This window comes from Sciurus carolinensis, chromosome 9 (genome assembly GCF_902686445.1).
Source record: "Sciurus carolinensis chromosome 9, mSciCar1.2, whole genome shotgun sequence".
Classification (NCBI taxonomy): Eukaryota; Metazoa; Chordata; class Mammalia; order Rodentia; family Sciuridae; genus Sciurus; species Sciurus carolinensis.
This window is the reverse complement of record NC_062221.1, coordinates 131,157,358-131,181,461: the sequence shown is the minus strand read 5'-3', so window position 1 is coordinate 131,181,461 and position 24,104 is coordinate 131,157,358. Positions and strand designations below refer to the sequence as shown.

The window sequence follows — 24,104 nt, the reverse complement described above, 5'->3', positions numbered from 1 at the left end:
GCCAAATTCAGGGCATGTGGGCATTTTTCTGGCAAAGGAGGATCATAGCTTTTAGTTGATTCTCAAAGGGTCTCTAACCAAAACAGATTATAAATTACAGTAAAAATCTGACAAAGATTTTTGTCTTGTATTAGTTCAGATAAAATGAAAATCAACTTGCTTTTAATTTTCTTCCCTAAAATGAAGAGTGAAAAAAAAAAAATGAAGAGTAAAAAGCTCTTATTTTCCTTAAAGAGCTAAGATATCTGAACCATAAAACATCTTTTGGACATCCTATGGCATATAGCCAGAGTATTACAAAAGCAATATGTTTGACAAATTAAATACCGAAAAAGATCCAACTATTTTTCCACTGAGAAATATGGCTCACTTTCAAGTTCACTGTAGATGGTTCTTCTATTACTATGCCAAAGGGCACAGAATTACTTGACTTAATCACTGTGAATGTTTCTTCTTCATTTGTTCTGAGATAGTAAAAAATAAGATGTATTCTGTGAAGTGTTATTGCTTGAAGTATAAATATTTACCTGAATAACAGATATGGAATTTCCTTTCATAAACCCTACTTTGTATAAATGATAATAAAGAGAAAAAAAATAAGTAGCGATAGGGGCCTCTGAAAGAAAACTAGCAGTTAATGGAAATTTATTTGCTTTGGGCTTTTAACTCAGGTTCTCTCTTAGAAATGAGAAACAAAACCAAATATACTCTGATTAATTATTTACATTATACATAAAATTGTTTTTAAAAATTAAATCAACCTTATAAATACCAGCATCAGAAATTCCAGGTATTTGTTTTTCTGTAATCTAATATCTATAACAAAGTTAAAAGTAGAAGGGCATTTATATAAAAAATAATTATTTCTAACCCAGAGATAACATGTAGCACACAATATCAGAGTTTTTAAAAGGCCTTCTGAGTTATAAAAGACTAATCTTTTGCACTAATTTTTGCACACCTGCAATCCCAGTGGCTCAGGAGGCTGAGGCAGAAGGATCACAAGTTCAAAGCCAACTTCAGCAACTTAGTGAGATCCTGTCTCAAAATATAAAAGGGCTTGGGAATATGGCTCAGTGGTTAAGCACCTCTGAATTTAATTCCTGGTACCAAAATAATAGTAATAGTAATAATAATAATAATAATAATAAATAAACAAACTATAAAAGAAAGGCAACTAACAAACCTAATGAAGATATGGGAACTTGTACTGGTATGGAAAATCTGAAAAAAAAAAAAACAATTTCAGAACACATAAACTATGTCCCAAATCAAGGTAAATGAACATCCCATTTGTCACGATTTTTTCTTTTTGGTGGTGGGCATTGCACCCAGGGTGCTTTTCCATGGAGTTATATTCTAAATCCTTTCATTTTTGAAAAAAATTTTGAGGCAGGATGTCACAAAGTTGCTGAGGCTGTCCTGGAACTTGAATTCTCCTGCCTTAGCCTCTTGAGTCACTAGGATTACAGGTATGTACCACTGTGCCCTGCCATTTTTCACGAAATAAGTTTATTCATTCTTAAATAATAGAAGCAAGAGAAGTATAAATAAAAAGATATGATTAGTAATTTAAATTCTGAGAAAGGCTAAACTAATGTTTAAAAACATGTTCAAAATACTACTTTTAAATCTGAAGTCAACCTTTCACCAAATAGTAACTACATCCCCATGACTCTAACTGGCAGTCAACGTATCAGAAACGTAGTGCGTGATGGGGAAAGAGGGAGGAGGAGCAACAGGGGAAGGCAACAGGAACCTCCCAGGAGGCCTGGTAAATAACTCATATTGCCAGAAAGAAAAACTGACTTCAGGTTTTCTAAAAATCTGAATTTTCCCCCAAATGTCTTTTATATTCACAAAGTAATCATTCTGAAGCATATCATTCTGAAGGATAAAGTTGTCAAGGGGTATGAGTAAACAGGAGAATGAAAGAAAACAAAAGAAAATATCTTTTCTAATAATTGAGTCTGCTTTTCTTCCCTTCCCAGGTAATCTTTTAGTAAACATTTTTTTTAAATTTATTTAACTACCTTAAAAAGAAAAAAGCCCTCTAACTAAAAAACTCAACCAACCAACCAACCAACCAACCACACTAATGGTATGACACAGAACTTAATATACAACATCTGTTAACTATTTTGAAGCTGGAGAGTTTTCTAGTAATTTTATTATATTTGAGGAATCTCTATGAAGTTCCCACAATCACAAGTAAAGAGTTAGAGGACTTTATTACTTCCATTCAGAAGTCTTTTTTGAAGGAACATACAGGCAAAAATAAAATTTTATCTTAAACAAAACAGCAAAGCACAGAACAGTCAAACATTATTCTACTAATTATAGGAGAGCAATGCTGTTATTTCTCTTCCTGTCTTTCCATCTCCTCTTCCTGGATCTTTTTCTTTCCAAAACTGTTTCTCTTCATATGCATTTTTTCCCCTGACTTCCTTTTCTGTTTTTAAGTTCTTTCTCAAGCTCTTTTCTTTTCTCTATTTGCTAAACATTTTCCCTTTCACTGCCTTCAGAATGAATGGGCCCATCATGAAAGTAAGTATCTAAGCCAAGAGCAGAAAAGTCTTAGTTAGGCAAACAACTTCATTTACCATGACTGGCGTTCTCATTTCATCACTTCCGTTCGTAGGAGCAATTTTTAGAATGGGTATCATTATGAACAGAATTTATATTTCTAACAGCTCCTGTGTCTAACTTAAGAAGCCAGAATTTCCCAAGTGTATTAAAAAACATGATTCTTCATTAGTCCTAAATACTCAAATTTCACTAAGAAATAGAATACTATGTCCTTTTGGAATAATATCCTGGCCAAAATATGGTCTTCCACATGGTGGAAAAACATACATAGACACCAACAGTAACTGAGTGCTCTTTCAAAATTTTATAGTGGCAAATTAAACAATCTTAAATGCTTGTTATAAAGACAAGACTACAGTGTACAGTACCTTGTCCAGCAGGTAATTCAGAACTTATACCATCACACACACAACTTTTCAAGAGGAAAGATTCAATCAGACTCCATGATTACTATTCATAATCAACTGTTAAAAAGAAAGCTTAGTACTTCATGGTAAATGCTATCTGAAACACTGGGCACTCATCTGCGGAGGGGAAACTGAAGCACAGAGCTGGAGATGGTTCATCATTCTTAGTCTGAGAAAGATGTGCATTGCCCGAGTAGGGCATGGAGACCTTTAGAAAGAAGTCTAAGTGGATGACGCAGCCCAGGAGAACTGCCAGGCACTGCCACACTGCCTCCTCCATTGCCACTGACTGGAAGAAAGAAACGCGCCGGTGTAAACGGCCATTCACATCTGGACTTGTCCAGCACACAGTGACTAGACAAGGACCAACGCGGACTCAGCTTTCAACATGAAACAGAAAACCTTGCCTCTGTGGGTGTTAGATGCTCTTTACAGGCACACAGTGGAACCTTGTGAACTGTAAACTATACTTTTTGCTGCTGCTCCATGTTATTCTTACAGTATTAAGACATGGAACATGAGGGTTTACAGTAACAAGGAAAACTGCCATAGTTACTACTATTACTGCCAAAGGCAAGGTGAAGACAAAAGCTACTGTCTAAAAAGACCCTATGGGCTTTGACACTTGTTAGAACCAGAATTTTATACCTCTAGTAAAACACCATAAATAAGAAAACAATTATAAGACTGTTTATTACATGCGTTTTAAGCATATAGCTTCTCCAAAAGAAATTGAGAAAGTCATACACAACCAACAATTTCAAATAGATGTTTCTGGAACACAAATTTGAGATGACTGATTTGTTAACATAAAATACTTTTTGCAAGTAGAATACATTTCGGGGTGGTGGGTAGTGGGGACTGAACCCAGGCATGCTTGACCACTGAACCACATCCCCAGCCCTTTTAATTTTGAGAGAGGATCTCACTAAGTTGCTTTAGGCCTCACTAAGTTGCTAAGGCTAACTCTGAACTCATAATCCTCCTGTCTCAGCCTCCTGAGCTGCTGCAATTATAGGCATGTGCTACCATGCTCAGAAGAATACATTTAAAAACAGAAATTTATGGTAAATTAATTTGATCCGCTGAGTTAAAACTACTTTAGGAAGTACTAATTTATGCTAGAACTAGTTTATGCACTAACAAAATGAATTATTTCTGATTTGATATTTCAGATGATCACCAAAAAGGTAAAATGTATAGTTCATATCAGAGATAGCATATACATAAAAGATGCTAATTGAGGGATTTCTAGCACAAGAGTTTCAGTATCTCCGGTGCTATAATTTATTCTCCTCTTCCATCTCCCCCCCTTTTAAAGACTTATTTAAAAAACAAAAGCACAGTTTATTCACTATGGTGGATTCTTGTTTCCTTTCTCAGTATTTCTTGGTTTATGGTGATAAGTTATAAAGATGCACACTGGGGTCTTTACTACTGAGCTATATTCCTCCTACAACTTGGGATCTTTCTAGGAATATATAAATACCACAACTATAAGGTAAATATCTACTTAAATGCATGAAAATAGCCTTTTCTGAAAAGAAAGAATGCACCCTGATTTTTAAAAGATCAGAGAAAAACAAAAGGGCCCAAAATTTGAGATCATGTCAATCACAATAGTGGACCATAATTCTAAGTATGCTTCATATTTTCAGTGTCAGTTCCTATAGAAAACAAAGACCTGTTAACCTGACTACAACAGTGAAGGTTTTCTTTTTAAATAAAGACTTGATCTCATTTCCATCCTTGTTTATCAGATCTTGTGTAGGGAAGGTGGAAATATAATTCTTCTTGAATTGAAGAAAATGGAAGAAATCCTCAAACAAAAAATGAATCTGAATAGACATTCTGGAGGAAAGGACTAAATCATATCAGAAAGTAATAAAATATTCTTAGTGTCATAAACTCTCAAAAGAGAAACTAAACATACTTCTCAATCCTTACACTTCAGATCAGGGATAAAGAAGGGTACAAATGTTCTCTATATAATTTTATACCTAAAAAACTGGATATGACTTTGTGCATGAAAGCAAAAGAATAATGTATTACAAGCAGTTAGCCAGAGAGAGAGAATTGGCTCCTCAATTGTGGAGTCAACAAGCTAACGTAGGTTTAGCGTACTGGTCAACTAATCAAAACACTTCATACTAGCCTGCATCAGATGAATTACAGTTTCGTCCTCCATGTTAATAAAGACTGTTCTTTATGAACATGAAATACAATTGCCAAGAGCTAACTTCTTTTCTATACTCTAGCTGGTTTCCTTTAGAAAAGGAAGGTTTAATATAGGGCAGAGCAGATCCACACCATCAGGCTAGCTGTGTGGAATGGACTACTCTCTAGGCAAGGCAGAAGTAAAGTTTTGCATCATCTAGGTTCTAAAAGGACTGCTCTATCAGAGAGGTATACAAGAAATTCCAAGAGTCAGGTTGCTGGCTCTTCCTGGTCTATCTCATGGTATAAAAAATTATAGCTGCTAATATACATGCTCTAACATTAGAAAAAATGTTTCACATTTTCCAGTGTGGCTGCAACAAGAAAAGTAGGCAAGGAGACCCTTAATAAACTAAATGTTACCGCAGCCTCTGAGTGGTCACAATCAAATTATAAATCTTTTGATTCTTCAATTTAATTGTTTCTGTTTTAGTTTCAGAGGAATTCTAAAAAATAATAACCATAAGACAACAAACCAGATTCAGTAGGTTTTCTAAATGGGAGTTACATAGCAAAAACAATACAGTTATACTGGTTCAAGATTTTTTTACTCACTAGACTAAATTTAAGAAGGAAATTATTAACTATTAATCATTAAACCAAATTAATATGAAAAACAAAATAAAAATTTAAAAGAAAGAAATGTTATTTAAAAACAAGTATATTTGGAAAAAGGGGTAGTGGGGGGCAAAAAGGTAAAAGTCAGTCTTTGTAGAATTGTATAAGAAGAGCTCTGATACTGAAGGCAGCATTAGTTAATTAAATAGTAATCAGTCGCCAGGTATGGTGGTGCACACCTGTAACCCCAGTGAACTGGGAGGCTAAGACAGGAAGACGTAGGTCCAAGGTCAGCCTCAGCAACTTAGTGAGATCCTGTCTCAAAAAAAAGAAGAAAACAAAAGCTCGAAATGTAGCTCAGTTTTAAAAGCACCCTGGGTTCAATTCCAGTACCCCAAAATAAAATAAAATATAATAATAATAATTAGTCATAAGAATGACTCACATTTAAGGGTGTTTTCTTTAGCATGACAACAGCAATTCAATTACCAAAGTTATTTAATCCTACATCTTCAAAGCATTAATCAAGTCTACCCCTAGAGTATCATTTCTAATATCTGAACCTTATTTTGGGAATCAAAATTCTAGTAAAGGAATCTACATTAAGGCCAAAATATGAATTAATGAGTTCAGGAGACAGCTGAATACTTCACAGATTGTATTCCAAGAGAATATTAAAAAGCACTGTAAAAATTGCAACCAAGTTATATTGTTTCTGTTCGAAAGAGTGACCAGTCATATTGAGACTAATGTGAGAATTTTGATTGTACTTAGAGATGGAGAACTTACAGTTGCACTTCCAATAGTAATATGCCACACTTAATCACAAAATACGAATACAGAACACAGATAAGATACATACCCACACAACATAAGCAAAAAAGCAAAATGAAGAAAAATACTAAGTTGGCTAAATAATATTTTCCCTAAGAGCACATTCTCAGGATTGTACAATCAAGCAAAGTTTCATTACCTAATACTCCAAAAACAGCACAAATACCTCAAATTTAGATGTCCAGACAATCTGGTCTAGTCTCTCAATCCAGAGGTCAACTAAAAATCTCAAATATGTTTTATAATTTTTTCAATTTTTTAATTTTTTTGGCTTAGAAATAAAGAATAGGAGTTTCACTTCTTCCTAGTATCAAAAGTTAGAGTGGCCAGAATCATGTTTATAAAGAATTTTAAGTTAGAAAAGGAAAAACAAATATTTGGAAGAAAAAAAAGCATAACATCCAATTTCTGAAAGAACATAGCAGATAAAAATTCTATTATCTACTTAAATTTAAAATAATATATAATAATTATTTAAAAGAAATGAGCTAGTCAGGCATGGTGATGCACAACTATAATGCCAGTGGCTCTGGGGATGACACAGGAGGATTGCAAGTTCAAAGCCAGCCTCATCAATTTAGTGAGGCTCTAAGTAACTTAGCAAGACCCCATCTCAAAATAAAAAGGGCTGGGGATGTGGCTCAGTGGTTTAGTGCCCCTGAGTTCAATCCAAGGTACCCAAAGCGGGGAGAGGGGAAAGACAGAAAGAAAAGAAAATGATGAGCTATTTCCATTCTGGATGTAATGCAAGAGCTAACATTCTTAGGATGATAAAGTTGTGAAGTTAAATTGAAAATAATCAGAAAGAAGCTGTGATCTTTACTCAGAGCTCTAGCATTTTTCTGAGTTTTCCCATGTAAATGTGACAAAAACATATACCACTTCTGCCACAAAACCAAAGCAATTACTCTACTAAACAATAAAAATTTAGAACGTGATGTAACAAAATGACTACTTACTTAAGCAATCTTGAAGGTAAGAAGTGGCAGAAAAATTCTCAGTTTTAAGAGAAAGAAAGAATCCCTCCAAGCAGTCCTCAAAGAAAACAAGAAAGAGGAAGCTTTTGGGGCTTAGTTTCAGGAATTCCACTTGATGTGGTTATAAACAGGTAAGAGAATGGAAATGTATACAAAATAATTCAAGTTAAAAACAGACATAATGCTGGGTTCACTCACTGAGTCTGAATTCATAGATGCCAATTTCATTTTCATATTTCCAGGGAGACAAATGTAATTTAGATGGCATAATGCTCATCCATAAATGTGAAGGCTTTCACCAAGGCATAAAAGCCAGTGCAATCAATTTTTCTGCCTCTGATTTTTCCATATCAACTAATCACCTGGACAGTTAGAAAAATGAAAGGGTAAGACATACATGTAGGCACACAGAGAATAGTTACCTTCAGTTGGTTATTGAAAATATCAATCTCCTGCAGTTTTGACCTAGTTTCTTTCTCCACCTCATCCAGTTGGTCTCGTAGCTGCTGCCGAGCTAGTTCTTTTGCTTCTAAGGCTCTTTTGAGTGTAAGAAGTGAATCTCCTATTTTAGAAAAAACATTGCGAGACAGGAAAAATTTTAATTGGCAGTGAGGGAAATGTTTTTAAAGTTTTCATGTCACTAAGGAAATCCTTGCTGATTGTAAAAAGGAAAAGGTTGCAGCTGGGGGTGCAGCTCAGCAGTAGAGCCCAGGGAGCTGTGCTTGGCACACATGAGGTGAGTGCTGGGTTCAATCCCCAGCACATATAAAAGAAAGGAGGGAGAGGACAGAGGGAGGCGAAAGAAAGGAAGTAAAGGAGAGGAAGGGGAAAAAGTCAATTTTAAAAATAAAATACCTACTGTGCAAACTGTTCTGCTGAACTTGTTTTAATTGGTCATTGAGTATCTGTTTTTCTGGAATAAGTCTTCCAAGCATTTGTTGAGATTCCTAGGGGAGAATGAGGAAAACAATCGTGAATGACAGGGAACACTCTGATGTCCACATGCAAAATTAGAGCTTAAGTCCGTTTTCTTGACCCTCAGAGATACTCCTGAATGGCCTGAATGGCAGAGAGGTTAGTCGACTCTTCTAAGTCCTTTATGGTAAACCGCATTTAATTGCTAGTCAGGGTGACTCTTGCTTTCTTGCCAAGGAATGAACTGTTTGCCAAGTGCTCTTCACTAAAATAAAGTTAAAAGTTATAACTCCCTTGGCATTGCTTACATTCTTGTTGACATACTGGACATTTATAAGCTTTTAAAGATAGTACTTCAAGTACACTCTGCACAGAAAAAACTGAAGTAAGGATCTCTCAATTGCATGGAGATCAAGTGCAAACACAGTGACTCTGTTGCTCACAAACTAATTCGGTAGGAATTACTCTATTATTTTAACTTGAGCTTTGATACTTAATATGGCAGAATTTAGGTTTACGATATACCTGAAATTGGGAACAAGAGAGATTTTTAACCAGTAGAATCTTAACCACCCTGCATTTTTTTCCATCACAAAGGATGGAATTTTAAACAGGTACACAAAAGTCTTGAACCATCCATTTTTTAACTTGCATAAGGAAAAAAACTAAAACCATACTGTACATGGCTGTTTGGAGTTTTTTGTGGGTAATAAGCCAGGCACAGTATTTGCTTAAGTTGAGCTGAAAGTATCTTCTTTCTACATGTTTTAGTAAAATGGTAGGCTTTCCAGATATAAAGGGAAGTCAGGCACTATGGCCACACCTGTGTTGTAGCTTAGCGGTATTATGTCCCTGGGTTCAAACCCCAGTACCAAAAACAACATGAAACAAAACAAAACAAAAAACAAAAAAACAGATATAATAGGGAATACTTGACTTTTATTTTTACCTTTATGAAAAATGAACTCCAAGTATTGATTTTTGGCTTAAAAACATAAAAATGCCATAATTAAAATTTTTCAGAGTCAGCACGGTGGTATGCACCTGTATACTCAGCTATACACTCAGGTAGGATGATTACTTGAGCCTATGTGTTCAGGACTGCCCTGAGAAACAGCAAGACACTATCTCAAAAATTACCAGAGGCTAAGAACCTCTCTTTTGGATACAGACTAGCCTATGTGGAAAAAACCCTTTATGTACTATTGGCACAAATGGCAGAGGGGTCAGCTCAACAAAGGATTTAGAAGCTTCTTTTTCTATAAATAACTCCCCCACCCCCAGCACTCCCCCTCCAACACACACACAAGAAAAACTTCACAGAACATAATATGCAAATCAGATGATTTTCTCAAAAAAGCAAAACAACTGAGTTTTTCCTCTTATTCTGCTTCTTCTTTCCCAATCCCAAAGTTTCTTTCCTGAACTAAGATAAATATCAAAACAAAGCCTGACTCAGATCACTGAGATTGTTTTACTTATATAAACATTACTTCAAATTGTATAACCTAAGTTTATAAAGTAGGTCAAACCAATATTAAGGGATACCTGACTCATTTGCAAAGAAAGTATCTGCTAACCCACAAAAGGAAGCAAACCAGTATCTCCTTACCAGCTTCATCTCTTTCATTCTTCAAATTATGTATTATTTTCCCCTTCAATATTTTATGAATCTTAATTATTTAATATTGATAACTGAACATCCCAAACATCAGTCATAAATAGTGTGCTTGTTCACAAAACATTCTGTGATAAATTGATATAAAACAAGACCCTTAACCCTAAAATTTCCAGGGGAATACTTTATGAAACTTTTCATCAATAGTTAATGAAAGACACATAAATAGAGGAAAAATATGGAAGGCAATCAATATCTTTCATGAATTACATGAAAAGATTCTTAATGAAACAACAGCAAGTTGAATATTCTAAAATATTTTTATAAAGGGGTAATATACTATGGCCAAGTGTGGTGTAATCCAGCAGTGGAGTTGGTTTTACATTCAAATTGCAATCAATATAAATCTTCATCTTAACAAAAGAAAAAAGAAAAAAAAATCATATCCACAGATGCCCCAAACAAACAAAAAACATGGCCCAATGTAATATCTATTCAAGATTAAAAACTCTCAGCAATAAAGAGAAGGTAAGTCCTTCACCTGATGAAGGGTATCTATATAAAACCTAGTTAGCCTTCCTTATTTGTGAGAGTTTTCCTTCTAAGACCCAGAATAAGGTTCTCAGCATTTCTCTTCAACATAGTTCTAGAGGTCCTGGTCAACTTGGTAAGACTGGAAAAAAAGAAGGATCTTCCCATTTAAATTTATGAAGGATATGGGTTTGGAGTTTTCTTTGAAATATCCTTGTCTGGGTTTGGTATCAGGGTAATGCTGAGCTCAGAAAATGTTAGAGAATAGTCCTTCCTCCTCTATTTTAAAATGTTTGTGTTAAATGACATCTCTTCTTTAATTTTTGGTGACATTTATCAGTGAAGCCTTCTAGGTATGGAGTTTTCTTTGTGGTAGAATTTTTAATAGTAAAATTTACTTCATAGATGTACAACTATTGAGGTTTTTTTTCTTTCTTCTTAACTCTATTTTGACAACTTGTATCTTTTAGTGAATTTATTTCATCAAAATTATTGAACATAGTTACCTAGGTGTTCACAGATATAAAAGGCATATGGATTAGAAAATGAAAAATAAAGCTGTCTTTTTTTAAACATGGCATGTTTACATAGCTAGAAAACCCCAAGGAATCTACAGAAAGTTATCCTACTAGAAATAAGACACTGGAGTTGGGGATGTAGCTCAGTGATACAGCACTTGCTTAGCATATTTGCTATCTTGGGTTCCATCCCCAGCACCGCAAAAAACAAAAACAAACCCTGAGAAATTAGCTAAACAATAGCACAGATACAAAACTGTAACAAATAAATTCTATTTCTATATACTAACATCAAATAATTGGAAATTGAAATAAAAATATGCAACATACAATTGCACTGACTACAGAACACTTAAGGAAAACTTCAAAATACATGTAATGCTTATACACTGAAAACTCAAAACGTGCTGAAAGAAATTTGCAACCACCTAAGTAAATTGAGAGATAAGCTATCAGACTCAATATTGGTAAACGTCTAATCTTCCCAAAATAATCAATAAATTCAAAGGAATTCCAACAAAGTTCTAAGTATTTTTGAAAAAAAAATTACATGCTGATTTTGTAATTTTTATGGAAATGTCTTAGAATAGAAAAAAAAAAAAAAAAAAAACAATAACCAGTAACGGGGTACTCAAACTACTTGATTTCAAAAACCACAATAAAGCTATAGTTATCCATGGAGTAAGGTGGTGGTGAAAGGATAGATACAGAATTAAGAACAAGTTCAGAACAGACTTTGCAACTGATTTTCAACAGTTACCAAGGACATTTAATGGGAAAGGAAGTATTTTCAATGAAGTAGTGCTGGGTATACTATGGAGAAAAATGTGGATCAACTTCCAACTTGGACTATATGCAAAAAACAACTTGAAATGGATTATTGACCTAAACATGTAAAAACTATGAAACTTTTGAAAGAAAATATAGAAGAAAATGTTGAAGCCATGGGGCAAAGATTTCTCAGAAAACAAAAAGTATAATAACACAAATATATTAATGAACTAAAGCTTATCAAAATTTAACACTTCTGCCTTTTAAAAATAGTATGAAAATGAGAAGCAAGTCAAAAATTAGGAGAAAATATTTGCAAATCATGTACCTGACAAGTGACTTATTAACAAGAATATATATAAAACTCTTACAATTCAATAGTAAGAAAAACAACTCGACCAAAAATGACCAAGTTCAGACAATTCAGAGATACACAAAGGATACCAAGCAACATGTAAAATGATGCCCGACATCATCAGTCTTCACAGAAATGCATGCAAAAGACAAAATGAAATATATTTGCTACATACCTACTAGAAAAGTCAAAATTAGAAATAATGATAACACTAAGTCTTGGTAAGGATGAGAAACAACTGTATCACTCACAGATTGCTGACAGAATGTGAAGAGTATAAATATAGCTTTTGGGAAGGTTGAAAATAGATTTATATGACACGGATTCCACTCCAAAACATCTGCCTTACAGAAATAAGTCATGATTCCACATAAATACCTATACATAAATGTTCATTGTAGTTTTAGTAATGAAAATCCCAAATTGCAATTAATTGAATATTAATCCACAGATGAATGGATCAGTAAATATTACTCAGTGATGAAATGGAACAAAGTACTTTTTCACTCGACAACATGGAAAAATCGATCTCAAAATTATCATGCTGAGAAAAAGAAGTTAGACATAAAAGAGTCACTATGGTCAAATATGATGATATGCACGTAATTATCTGCATGAATTTGATGCCCCTATAGTCCAATGTTTATACCAAACCAGGTGAGATAACAGATGAGAGGTAACTGAATGAAGGCAAAACTGCCACTAGCACACTATCAAGTCTCAAGTCTTATCTACACATCTTTCTCATACCCCCCCTAAAAATCTTAATTGCACCTATTTTAATCATCACAGAAAAGCCCAAGTCCTATTGTTGGTCAACCACTCCTGTACGGTCTGGCTTCCCAGAAACCTGCTACAGCCTCGGGTCAGCACTGCTGTATCCCTGCCTAGAACTTGCTCTGCCAGATACTCCACAGTTTAGTCCAGCAGGGATTTCAAATCTGTGTAAATGTCACCTTCACAAAAGGCCTGCCCTGACTACCTTAGTTAAAATCACAACACTGCTTACCCCCAGGACACTCTATCGCCTTCCCTACTCACTGTCTTTGTCACTTTTCATTTTCTAATAGACACACACTTTATAGTTTTGTTAGTATGTGTCCCTCCTGCAAACAGAGGGTAAGGTCCATTCAGCTCACCCTCTGCCTCATCTCTGCTGTTCAACACTGTAGGCCCAGTACCTAAAAGAGAGCCTGGCACCTAGCAGTGTGCAGCAAACATCTGCTGAGTTTGTTTACTTGACAGCCTACTTTTAAGGAAAGGACCCCAACTACTTCATCTTTTCTTCCCAGAAATCTAGTATGTGGAAGATGCTTACAGTTTGTTGAATGAATAAACAAATAAAACGAATCAGGCAAGCACATAAGCCTAAAGTCTTTCATGATACATTGTTTTCTCACCTGTAACTGCTGCTGCAAATGGGTGATTTCAGCAATTCTCAACTCTCTAGATTTGTTTGTACTCTCAATTTCTTGCCTTTGGGTGGTTAATCGACATCTGATATCTTGAAGTTTTCCTTCTAATTGATGCTTTTTATCATTCTTTAACAAATGAAAGATAACAGGAATTATTACCATTTTTAATGGTTCAATGTTGGTATATATCCAAGGCATAATCAAATATCACTCACGAGAGCTTCTAATTCAAATTCCAAAGTCTTTTTCTTTGCTTTCAGTACAACTATGTCCTCTTGTTCTTTATTTCTTTGATTTAAAAGTTCTTGCCTTCGGTTCCGTTCCCATTCAAGTTGTCGTTGTCTCTCAAGTTCCCGTTTTGCAGCCTGTGAAAGTCACAGTTTATTAATTTTTCAGTTCTTATGCTCTAACATGTCTCTTAACAAAAGTATCATCTAGTAAGTCTTTCTTTTTAAGAATGAAATATTAGACATTACAAGAAATCATATCATAAAGTAACAAAAAACTTCATAAAAATACAGTGCTCCTTCTGTGGGAAAAAAGGGAATATTTAGAACTAATCATATTTACATAAGCTGAGAACTGACAGGATCGTTTCACATTTGAATTTCATTCTCCATGTCTTCCAGAACATGTGATGTGCTAAATAAAAGTGCTCCTTCTTATTTACAGACTCACAAACAGGAAGGAAAACTACTTCAGTAAAATCACACAGATCTAAAACAAACAAAACTTGTTTTTCTCCCAAACAAAAGAGAAGCTATTATTACAGGTTAAGCATCCCTTATCCAGAATGCTGGGACCAGAAGTGTTTCAGGTCTTAGAAGTTTGCAGATTTTGGAATATCTGCATAGATTTTACCACTGGTAGTGTGACTACCTTTCACTCCACAAACTCCTAACTGCACTGCAAAGTGCGAGAGGACAGGTGGCACATCTAGTCACCACTGACGCTCCAGGGACTAGCAACGGTAAATGCCTACTACATGATTCTGAATAAACACTTTAAAATGCCTTTTTTTTTAAATGTTGAAGACAGGAAGGTGGTATGCCCTTTTGTTGTCCATTCTGGTAATTAAAATCTTGTCAGAGGAGAAGGGTTGAATGCATGGTCAGCATGTTCAAGGCCCTGGCTTCAATCTCCAGCACCAAACAGATAAATATTTAAAATCTTATTGGTATCTGTGTGTAGCTACTTGAACAAAAGGCAGCTTATGGCTACGTACTGTCTAAAGCAATCATTAGGAGATGAAACCAAAGTATTACTTTTTAAATAAACACAAATTCCTCATCTTCACATTTCATTCACATGAAAAGAACCATGGCACTGCTTCTGTAGCAACACATTAAAATTGAGAATTGAACATGAGATTGACGTGGCCCCCTTCCAGATCTGGCACTGAATTTGTGAAGACTTCCATGGAATATATGAGGATTTCCCAGATATATTTTTAAAGGGGGGTGGTGTCTCAAAACAATACAATTGCTATGATAACATCAAGTGGTTTTAAAAAATATCCTACAACCTCCACACATGTCACCATGTTAACCTTTATGTTTTTACATAAATGTGTAAATGGAGAGAAAAGAATGTGGAAAAACACTGAACTGCTCTCTCAGTGGTTTGTTATAAGATGGAGTAATAAAAAAACTTGTAGAAAAATGTTGATATTGGCATTTGTAATAGCTATAAAAAACCAGACAACAACCCAAAGTTCATCTACTTATGAATGGATAAATGAAATGTAGTACTATCCATAAAAGCGAATACCACTCAGTCATAAAAAAGGATAAAGTACTGATTCATGCTACAATGTGGGTAAACCTTGAAAATATCAGGCTAAGTGAAATCTAGACACAAAAGGCCACATACTGTACAACTTTATTTATAATGTCCAGAACAGGCAAATCTATAAAGATAAGGAAGTAAATTTGTGGTTGCCAGGGGCTGGGGGTAAAGAGGAATAGGGGATAAACTTCTTAGCATGCAAGGGGTTTCTTTTGGGGATGATGAAAATGCTCAGGAATAGAAGAGAGTGGTAATGGTTGTGTAACTTTGTGAATGTACTAACATTCCTGAGTTATAAAAAGAAAAAAAACCACCTAGCGGGGTTGTGCCTGCTTGTAATCCCAGCTACTCAGGGGACTGAGGCAAGAGGATCACAAATTCAAAGTCTGGCCTGTCTACGCCAGACTTAAAGAAAAGGAAGGGCTGGGGAGTAGCACAGTGGTAGAACACTTACCTCGCGTTGTGAGGTCCTGTATTTAACCCTTAGTAATACACACAGACAAAACTTAAGAATAAAAAGGAAAACAGGCTGCCCTGTATTAATACATCACTTGAATGATTCTGCAAGAGAAAGACAAAGCTCCCGTGTTAAATTACGGGGCTATTCCCAGTTGCTTACCTCTCGCCTCTCAATCTCTTTCCTCCTCTCCTCCTCTCTCTGCCGTTCCAGCTCCCGTTGCTTTTCCAGTTGCTTCTCTAGCTCCAGCTGTCTTTTGCGCTCTTGCTCCTGGCGCTCCCGCTCTTTCCTTTCCTGCTCAGCCCGTTCCAGCTGAGCCAAGCGTTCTTGCTCTTTGCGCTGCTGTTCCAAGAGAGCTTGTCTCCGTTTCTCCAGTTCCAGATTGCCACGTTCAAAATTTTCCCGCTTCTTATCTTCAAATGTTACTTTAAAAGAAAGATCAGACCAATTATGAAAAGCCATGATTTTCAATAGTATTTTCAAAGGAAAAACTTACTGGCATTTTGAAATCTATAGTACAAACTCAAATCCAGAACTCCCTAAGTTTCCTTAATGGGCCCCCCTGTAGTAAGCACTATAAACAGGAAACAGAAAGGTTAAGGAAGAGTTGCCCCTAACCCTTTCTACTACCATCCATACCAAACACCGTTTCCACAAAAATTTTTCAACAATTCTGTATCATCACCCAATCTCCTCTCCTCCCCTGCTACTCGACCCTTTCCCTTATTCATGCCTTGATTCAGCAAGTGACCCACCATCTCTTCTGCATCATGAATCTCTCCCCCTCTCTCTCTCCTTCACCTTAGCTTATAACTGCACTATGACTGTCTCCTGTTTGAACAAGGTGATTTCTCAAAGCAGGGATAGAGAGTGCGTACTACATGGTTCACACTGAAGAAGCTGCTCTGCCCTGATTCTTAAATGCACCACAGTCACTAAATACTTTTTTCTAATCCATACTGTTTCCTTCTTTGACACACTACTGTAAATTGTTAATTCTATTATTTTTCTCTTATCCTTTCTAAACCTTTGTCTTCATCTATTTTATTTTATTCATTTCTAAAAATTCCATCCCCCTCCTGTTTTCAGCAGTGCGTATTCACCTTTGGGTTACCTCCTATGATCTCCTTGGTATTCACCCCAGACAAAGGAAGCTCTCCAGGCTGGGAATGTGGCTCAATGGTAGAGTTACAGCCTAGCATGTAATCACCTTTGGTGATTTCAGAGGAGACACTATCTTCCCTACTCAGTCTCCTTAAAATGGAAAGTCCCTCCACTCAGAAAGGAATGAGTAAATGATTCATAAGAGGCGAATCTCTTCCAAGTGAAAGAAGCCAGGTACAAAAGGTCAAATATTATATGAATCCAATTATATGAACTATTCTCCATTGTTAAATCCAAAGAAACAGAAAGGAGATTGGTGGTTGCCAGGGGCTGGGGTGAATGAAAATGGAGAGTGACTGGGTAGGGTGTTTTCTTTTAGAAGAGAGGGGTGATATTTGTATAGCTAAGAGTAATAAACACCACTATTATAGAAAAAATGTACACCCCACCACCACACCCCCCAAATCATATGTTACAGTCTTAACTACACAAACATGATGGTATTTAGAAATGTCTTTGGGGGATAAATAGGGTTAGATTAGGTCATAAGAGTAGGGCCCCCATGATGAGATTAGTGACCTTATCAAAAGAGGAAGAAAAAGAAGGATCTTCCCCCCACCCCCACCCCCCACGTGCATGCACCAAGGAAAGGCCACAAAGGACACAGAGTAAAGCGGCTGCCTACAAGTGAGGAAGAAGGCCCTCACCAGGAACTGAGCTGCCTGGGACTCTGATTGTGAGCTTCCAGTCTTTAGCGCATGAGAAATAAATCTCCACTGTTTCAGCCACACAGTGTATGATATTTTGGTGTGGTAGCCCAAGGTGATAAACCACTAAATTGTACAAGTTTAAGATGCTCAATTTTATATTATGCAAATTTCATTTCAATTTTAAAAACACTGAAAGTCTCTATACATCTTTTTAATCCAGTGTCTGGCACTATTCCTAGTATACAGGAGGCACATCATAAATGATTGTGGAAAGGATCAATGCAAAAATAAAATACTTAATGTCACATCCTGTTCAAAATCCAAAATGAATGTTTACTACCAATAGAAAAAGAAAATTCTGAATTCTAAGAATTCCTGTCCTTATCCCACTGAGGATTCATTTTCATCGTAAAGTTGACATGGTCCTCACATCTACTTGTAGTGACCCTATTTATCTTCAAGTCTTTACTCAACTGAGATCCAGTACACGGGGATTTAATTCCCCATGACCTTTTCAGCATACCACAACCAAGCTTAAGTAGCTCTGCTGTGCATCTACAAACTCTCAAAGACTTCATCACACGTCTGTACTGATTAGCAATTGTTTATATGGACTTCTCAAATCTTCTAGCGTAAGTTTCTAGAGAGTATGGGCCACGTATAATTAGCATTTAGACTCTTCACTGGCCCAACACACAACCTTGCATGCCGAATACCTACAATAAGTATTTCAACACTGAACCTAACTGAAAAGTTATTTAGTTTACAGAATAGTCTGAGGAGCTTGTGTTCTCAGCAAACCAATTAAATGCTGAGCACCTTATTGTGGCAAAATGATATTGACAAAGTATTTAACATAAAGAGACTACATAGCAAATTTCAATTGCCTTTTATTATCATTATCATCTCATCATTAATAATTCATGGCCACCTTGGACTACTTTAATAGTATGACGGATTTACCATTGTAAATGAGGATTATTTAAAACAGGTTCATATTAAATTTTTTAAAGTAGGCTTCTGCTATTAAGGAGTTTCTAATTCTCCTGTAACACATTGAGAATGTCACAGTAGGTGACTTCACTTTCTGCTTCTGCATTGGCGGTCCAAAGAAATCACCTAACACCAAATTTTTAGTGTTCTAAATTCCATAGATAATGTTTAGCAGTATATAATAACATTTCAAGTTAAAAACTAGAATAAGGGTATAATACTCATTGTTCTTATTTCTCTACATAGATCTGAATCCAAAAGCACATTGAAACTCTTTTTCTGATATGGTCAAATAAATATAGCAAAAATGTCAGAAGCTAGATTTATTTTTACTTCCATTTTGCCTTACAGATAGAAAATCTCAACTCTGATGTGTAAGCCAAATATAAAGGCTGCCTTACCAGGTAATTTCTTTTCTAATTGTTGTGGTTCATCTTCTAGAGCTGGTTCCTCTGGTAACCTCTGATCTACAGATGTGGAGCTTATAACAGATATTCCACTGCCTGATCGAACTCTTCTGCAATTGTGAGAAAAAGAGAAACAGATCCACATAAAACTATGTAGGTAGAACTGAACAAGTTAGGAAAAAGAATTTTTAGATTATACCATATCATGGAACAAATTTCATTTACAGTGAGGAAAGATAAAGATTTGGTCTTTTCTACCTACAGAGTTTTTAAAATGAATATTTGAATGTCATCAGATTCTGAGTGTCACCTTGTTCAAAACGTTGGGACTGAGGTGTAACTCAGGGGTAGAGCACATGCTTTCCATGTGCAAGGTCCTAGGTTTGATCCCCTGAACCCCTTACCCCTACTCCAGGCAAGGAAAAAAAAAAAAAATCACAAAGTACCTGGGAAACAATGAGCACCCGTGCATTTGCTGATACTACCAATTACCCTCCAATGTAACTTTCAATCCCCTCTAGGAAAAGATCAGCAGCTCAGCGATTCAGGAGCAACTGTTTTCCTTATACAAAAATCTCTCCATTTCATCACTTCCTAAACACATGAAATGTCTATATTTTACAGTTCTGAAAAACAGTTTACTGATTAGTATCACCTTAAATGTTTAAAGTTGCTCTTTCAAAGCAATCTCCCCATCCTTCTTTTTATACTTTTAAAAGTTTCCAATGTTTAATTTCTCTTATAGCGGTTCCTGTGGTTGTGGGATTTTATAGGCAAGTTGCTTCTTCAGCTGCCCATTGCTTCTTATGCAGTCAGTTTCTCAGCTTGCTCCTGCACGAGTAGGTGTGGACAGTGATGGCTATTTCTCCTCACTTAGAGGGATTTTGCTGGATCTTTTCCTGAAGTTTGAGGACCCAGAACAGAAGTATCTCTTTGTTTCTCTTTTTCTTTGTGTTTGTAGGATCTCAAATTTGTTTTTTACATGTAAAGCCAGGAGATAAAGCTGCACAGTGTACAGGATGGTGTGTGCATGCATTGTAGACATGCCAGTGGGGTCCCGTGTAGAACTTGGGGACTCTCTTGACATGTCAACCCAGACTATTTCAGATGAGGATAATTTCATTTAATTATCCTTCTGGTTATACTTTCTGTATTGCCAGCATTTTTGTTATCTCTGAAATATGCATAATACACATCTGTGATTTCCTTGCTTTATTTCCTATATATGGGTGTATTCAGTTTTCAATTATATGTTGATACAAAAATCTTTTAATGTTTTATTTGATTGCATTTACTAATTTACTACAAATACCCTGTACAACAAAAAGGCCCAGGATTAACACAGAACCTGGACTGGAAGATTCTCTTGAATTCACAGGTATTCCATTTACTTGCCAGGAATGGAAATCACTATTAGATACAGTGAACAAAGCCAAATATGGAATTAACATACTCAACACATAATTCCCAAGAAAAGCCAAATGCTCCTTACCTAAAAGAAGGTGGAATGTATTCTGGAGGCAAGACAGGTGGCAGTGGTTGGCCAGACATAGCAACGTCAATTAGGTGCATAGCCAGGATAAATTCTTCTGCTGTGAGTTTTCCATCTTGATCAATGTCAGAAAGATTCCTAATCAACAAAAACATTTCATTTCCAGTTTCATGAAAATGCATGAATGACTGATTTAAAAGTCTGTATTTTAATTCTTATCCTAGGCCAATTGAGTCTATCTGCCTCAGTTTATAAAAATAGTATTGTTTCATACCATTACAAGAATAAAATGAGATATTTAGTATATTTGGGATGGTGTTCAGCACTGAAGTGCTAACTATGATTGCAATAATAGTCTTCTCAGTCCTGGGAAGCCTGTTTAAAATATATCACATTCAGGGTCAATACAGCCAATACTGTATGGTTTGTAAGACCATCTCTATCATACTGAATTCTGCCCTTGCAGAAGCCATAGGCAATATGTAAATGAACAGGCATGGCTGTTTTAACAATAAAAATTCATTTACAAAAACAAGCTAAGGGCTGGGGATATAGCTCAATTGGTAGAGTCCTTGACTTGCAAGCACAAGGCCCTGGGTTCAATCCCCAGCACCACAAAAAAAAAAAAAAAAAAAAAAAAAAAAAACAGACAAAGGCCAGATTTGGCTCTTTGGATGGACTGCCCAATCCTAATACAGGCTGGATCTCTATGGCTCCCATTCACAGAGTCAAGGCCTTTCCTCCTCATTCTAGGGATTCAGTTTCCATCATTCTTGATAATGAACTGTCCAAGTAGCTGATTACAGTAAACAGATTTCCCTAGCAAGTACAAGAATATGATTTTTACTCGACAACTTCAGGACACCAAAGAAGATGCAAGACAACACATCTGTTCACCAGAATATTAAGAAGACAAATGCTACATTAGGAAACTGGCTTTGTCAATGGCAAAACTCAAGAAGCTCTCCTCTTAATTCTGACATTTCTTTAGGCGCCATAAATTTTTATTATAAAATTTTCACACAGTAACATTTGCCCTTTTTAAAGTACAATTCTGCAAGTTTGACAAACAGCTATAGAACTATCACTGCAGAGAACAGAGTCAACACAACCCAGAATCCCCCACAACTCCCTAACAGTCAATTCTTCCCTTTCTCCCACCCAGGTCCTGGCACCCCTGTAGTCTCTTCTGTCCCTCTAGTTTTGTCTGTCCCAGATGCCAGACATCCATTTTTAAAAAGAACAGAGACACAAATGAAAACCCTTCCTGCTCATTCTTGTTCTCTCCTTTTCACACCCCATAGTCAGCTACTCCTAGGTAAATCCATTAGAATTCTTTTTTCCTTATAATTGAGTAATTATGGTTACAAATATTTAATTAAAGTATCCTGCTCAAGCACAGTGGTTCACATCTGTAATCCCAGTGGCTGAGGCAGAAGCACATCGAGTTCAAAGCCAGACTCAGCAGAAGCGCGGCACTAAGCAACTCAGAGAGAACCTGCTCTAAATAAAATACAAAATAGGGCTGGGGATGTGGCTCAGTGGTGGAGTGCCCTTGAGTTCAATCCCCGGTACCCACCCCCCCAAAAAAACACTATCCTTTCGGAATGAAGAATATAACATTCTAAGAGGAGATGCCTTGAATGTATTTTTCAGAAGGCTTTAAAATAAAAGTTTCAATTTCTTCTTCTTCCTTTTATTGGGGGGGAATCCTAGGGACAGAGCTGGGGGTGGGGGTGCTAGGGAGAGAGCCACATCCTCATCTCTTTATTTCTCATTTTGAGACAGTGTCTCACTAAGTTGTTGAGACTGGCACTGAACTTGTGATCTTCCTGCCTCAGTTACCCTAGAGGTTGACCAGCATTAAAGCTCAGTCACTTGAGAAGAAACCACATCAGTGTGCCCTGCATGGAGGTCATGAATTTGCATATGAGCAGAGTAAACCAGGTTCATTTTCCAGGCACGGTCATTAACATGTAACTAAAAGATGCACACTTTAAACAGTAAAATAAAAGCTCAAATTAAACTATTACATAATATTTTTTAAAAACTTAAGAAGATGTATGCTTTGTTAAGAAACTATTCTCATTAACATTTAAATGTAAGAAGACCTAGATGATATCCATCAGGAGCTATTAAAAATTATCACAAAATAGAGGTTGGTGATTACTTTGGTAAAGCACTTGCTGGTTCAATCTCCAGCATTGAAAAAAAAACAATCCTATAATGCTCAGGACAGCCCTCTGCAGTAAAGAAATTATAGGGTCCCAATTGTCAATAAGAGAACCAAGACCAGCCATGGTTGAGAACGGTTAAGTTGTGTTAATAGTTCTTAAGAATTCACCATACAAGTCTTTCTGCTTTTGTGTTTTTCCAAATTAGCAGGGGAAAAGAGCAGTAATCATCACAACTCCCTGAAAACTAAGTGTATTTCAAATATCCCTCCAAAATAATGATGTTAACTGAAAAATTCATGAGGTCATACCAATTTAAGAAATAAAGTCTCCACTTGATACAAACCAAGATGTTTTCATTCCTTACCATATTGAAGCCAGCTGAGCCTGTGGTAAACTCGATTGCATAAGAATAGTTCTTGCTTGGGGACCTAAACAGAAATGGGGGTGGGGGCGGAGGGGTGAGAAACCAGGGAAAAGACATAAAGATGAGTCAGCAAAAAATAACCCCTGCTCAGGAAGACCAGAGTGCTGTGCTTATGAACTATGCAATATCATGCAATCACAGAGCTTTACATGGTATTTGCTATTAGCTTAGGGGCTTTTAAAAAAGGGAATTAAGCCCTAGCAAAAGAAAAGAAACAAAGAGCACAGTGCTGCATCTGCATTTTTGTTCAATGGGTGTTTAATAAGGAATGAGTGTGTAAAAGATTAGAGTTTCAAAACATAACCTGTTCTTTTGTCCAGATTACCATCTCTATTTGAATTGGACTTTTATTTACAAAACTGGGACTTTATCACTATAAATTAAACATCTTTTCCATGGTCACTATCTGCTGCCTCCACCATGACCATCATCACATAAGTTCAGAGAGGATTCAGAGTAGCTTAGATAAGGAAAGGGCCTTAGGGCACTTCCTAACCCTTCATTGTATTAAAAAAAAAAAAAGAAAAGAAAAGAATAAAAAATTGAATTGCTCAAGGTTGCACAACTGGCTAATATCACAGCCAGGATTAGAACACAATTCCTATGTTAGCAAATATAGAAACACTTCTCGGAATTTCTACTCTTCTTTCAAGATCAGGTCTCATTTTCTTAAAATAACTGCAAATATCTCCATTTCTGGCAAGAAATCAGCTTTACATATCAGATAGAAAAATACAACAGGACATTGAGTGTTGAAACAAATTAGTATGAGAGACAGACAGACAGACAGACAGACACACACACACACACACACACACATATGTCTTAATTCCAGCACTGCCTGTCA

The 24,104-nt window shown here is 36.1% G+C and overlaps 1 protein-coding gene across 1 annotated transcript in view; it reads right to left on the bottom strand.

Moving 5' to 3' along the window:
* The window catches only part of Itsn1 (intersectin 1), a 203,526-nt gene that overhangs the window by 87,523 nt on the left and 91,899 nt on the right, over positions 1–24,104 (bottom strand). Inside the window, 8 exon segments of the mRNA XM_047565087.1 lie at positions 8,005–8,144; positions 8,442–8,529; positions 13,691–13,831; positions 13,921–14,070; positions 16,113–16,375; positions 19,159–19,274; positions 20,657–20,794; positions 23,198–23,261. Of these exon segments, the coding sequence (XP_047421043.1) occupies positions 8,005–8,144; positions 8,442–8,529; positions 13,691–13,831; positions 13,921–14,070; positions 16,113–16,375; positions 19,159–19,274; positions 20,657–20,794; positions 23,198–23,261 (1,100 nt within the window).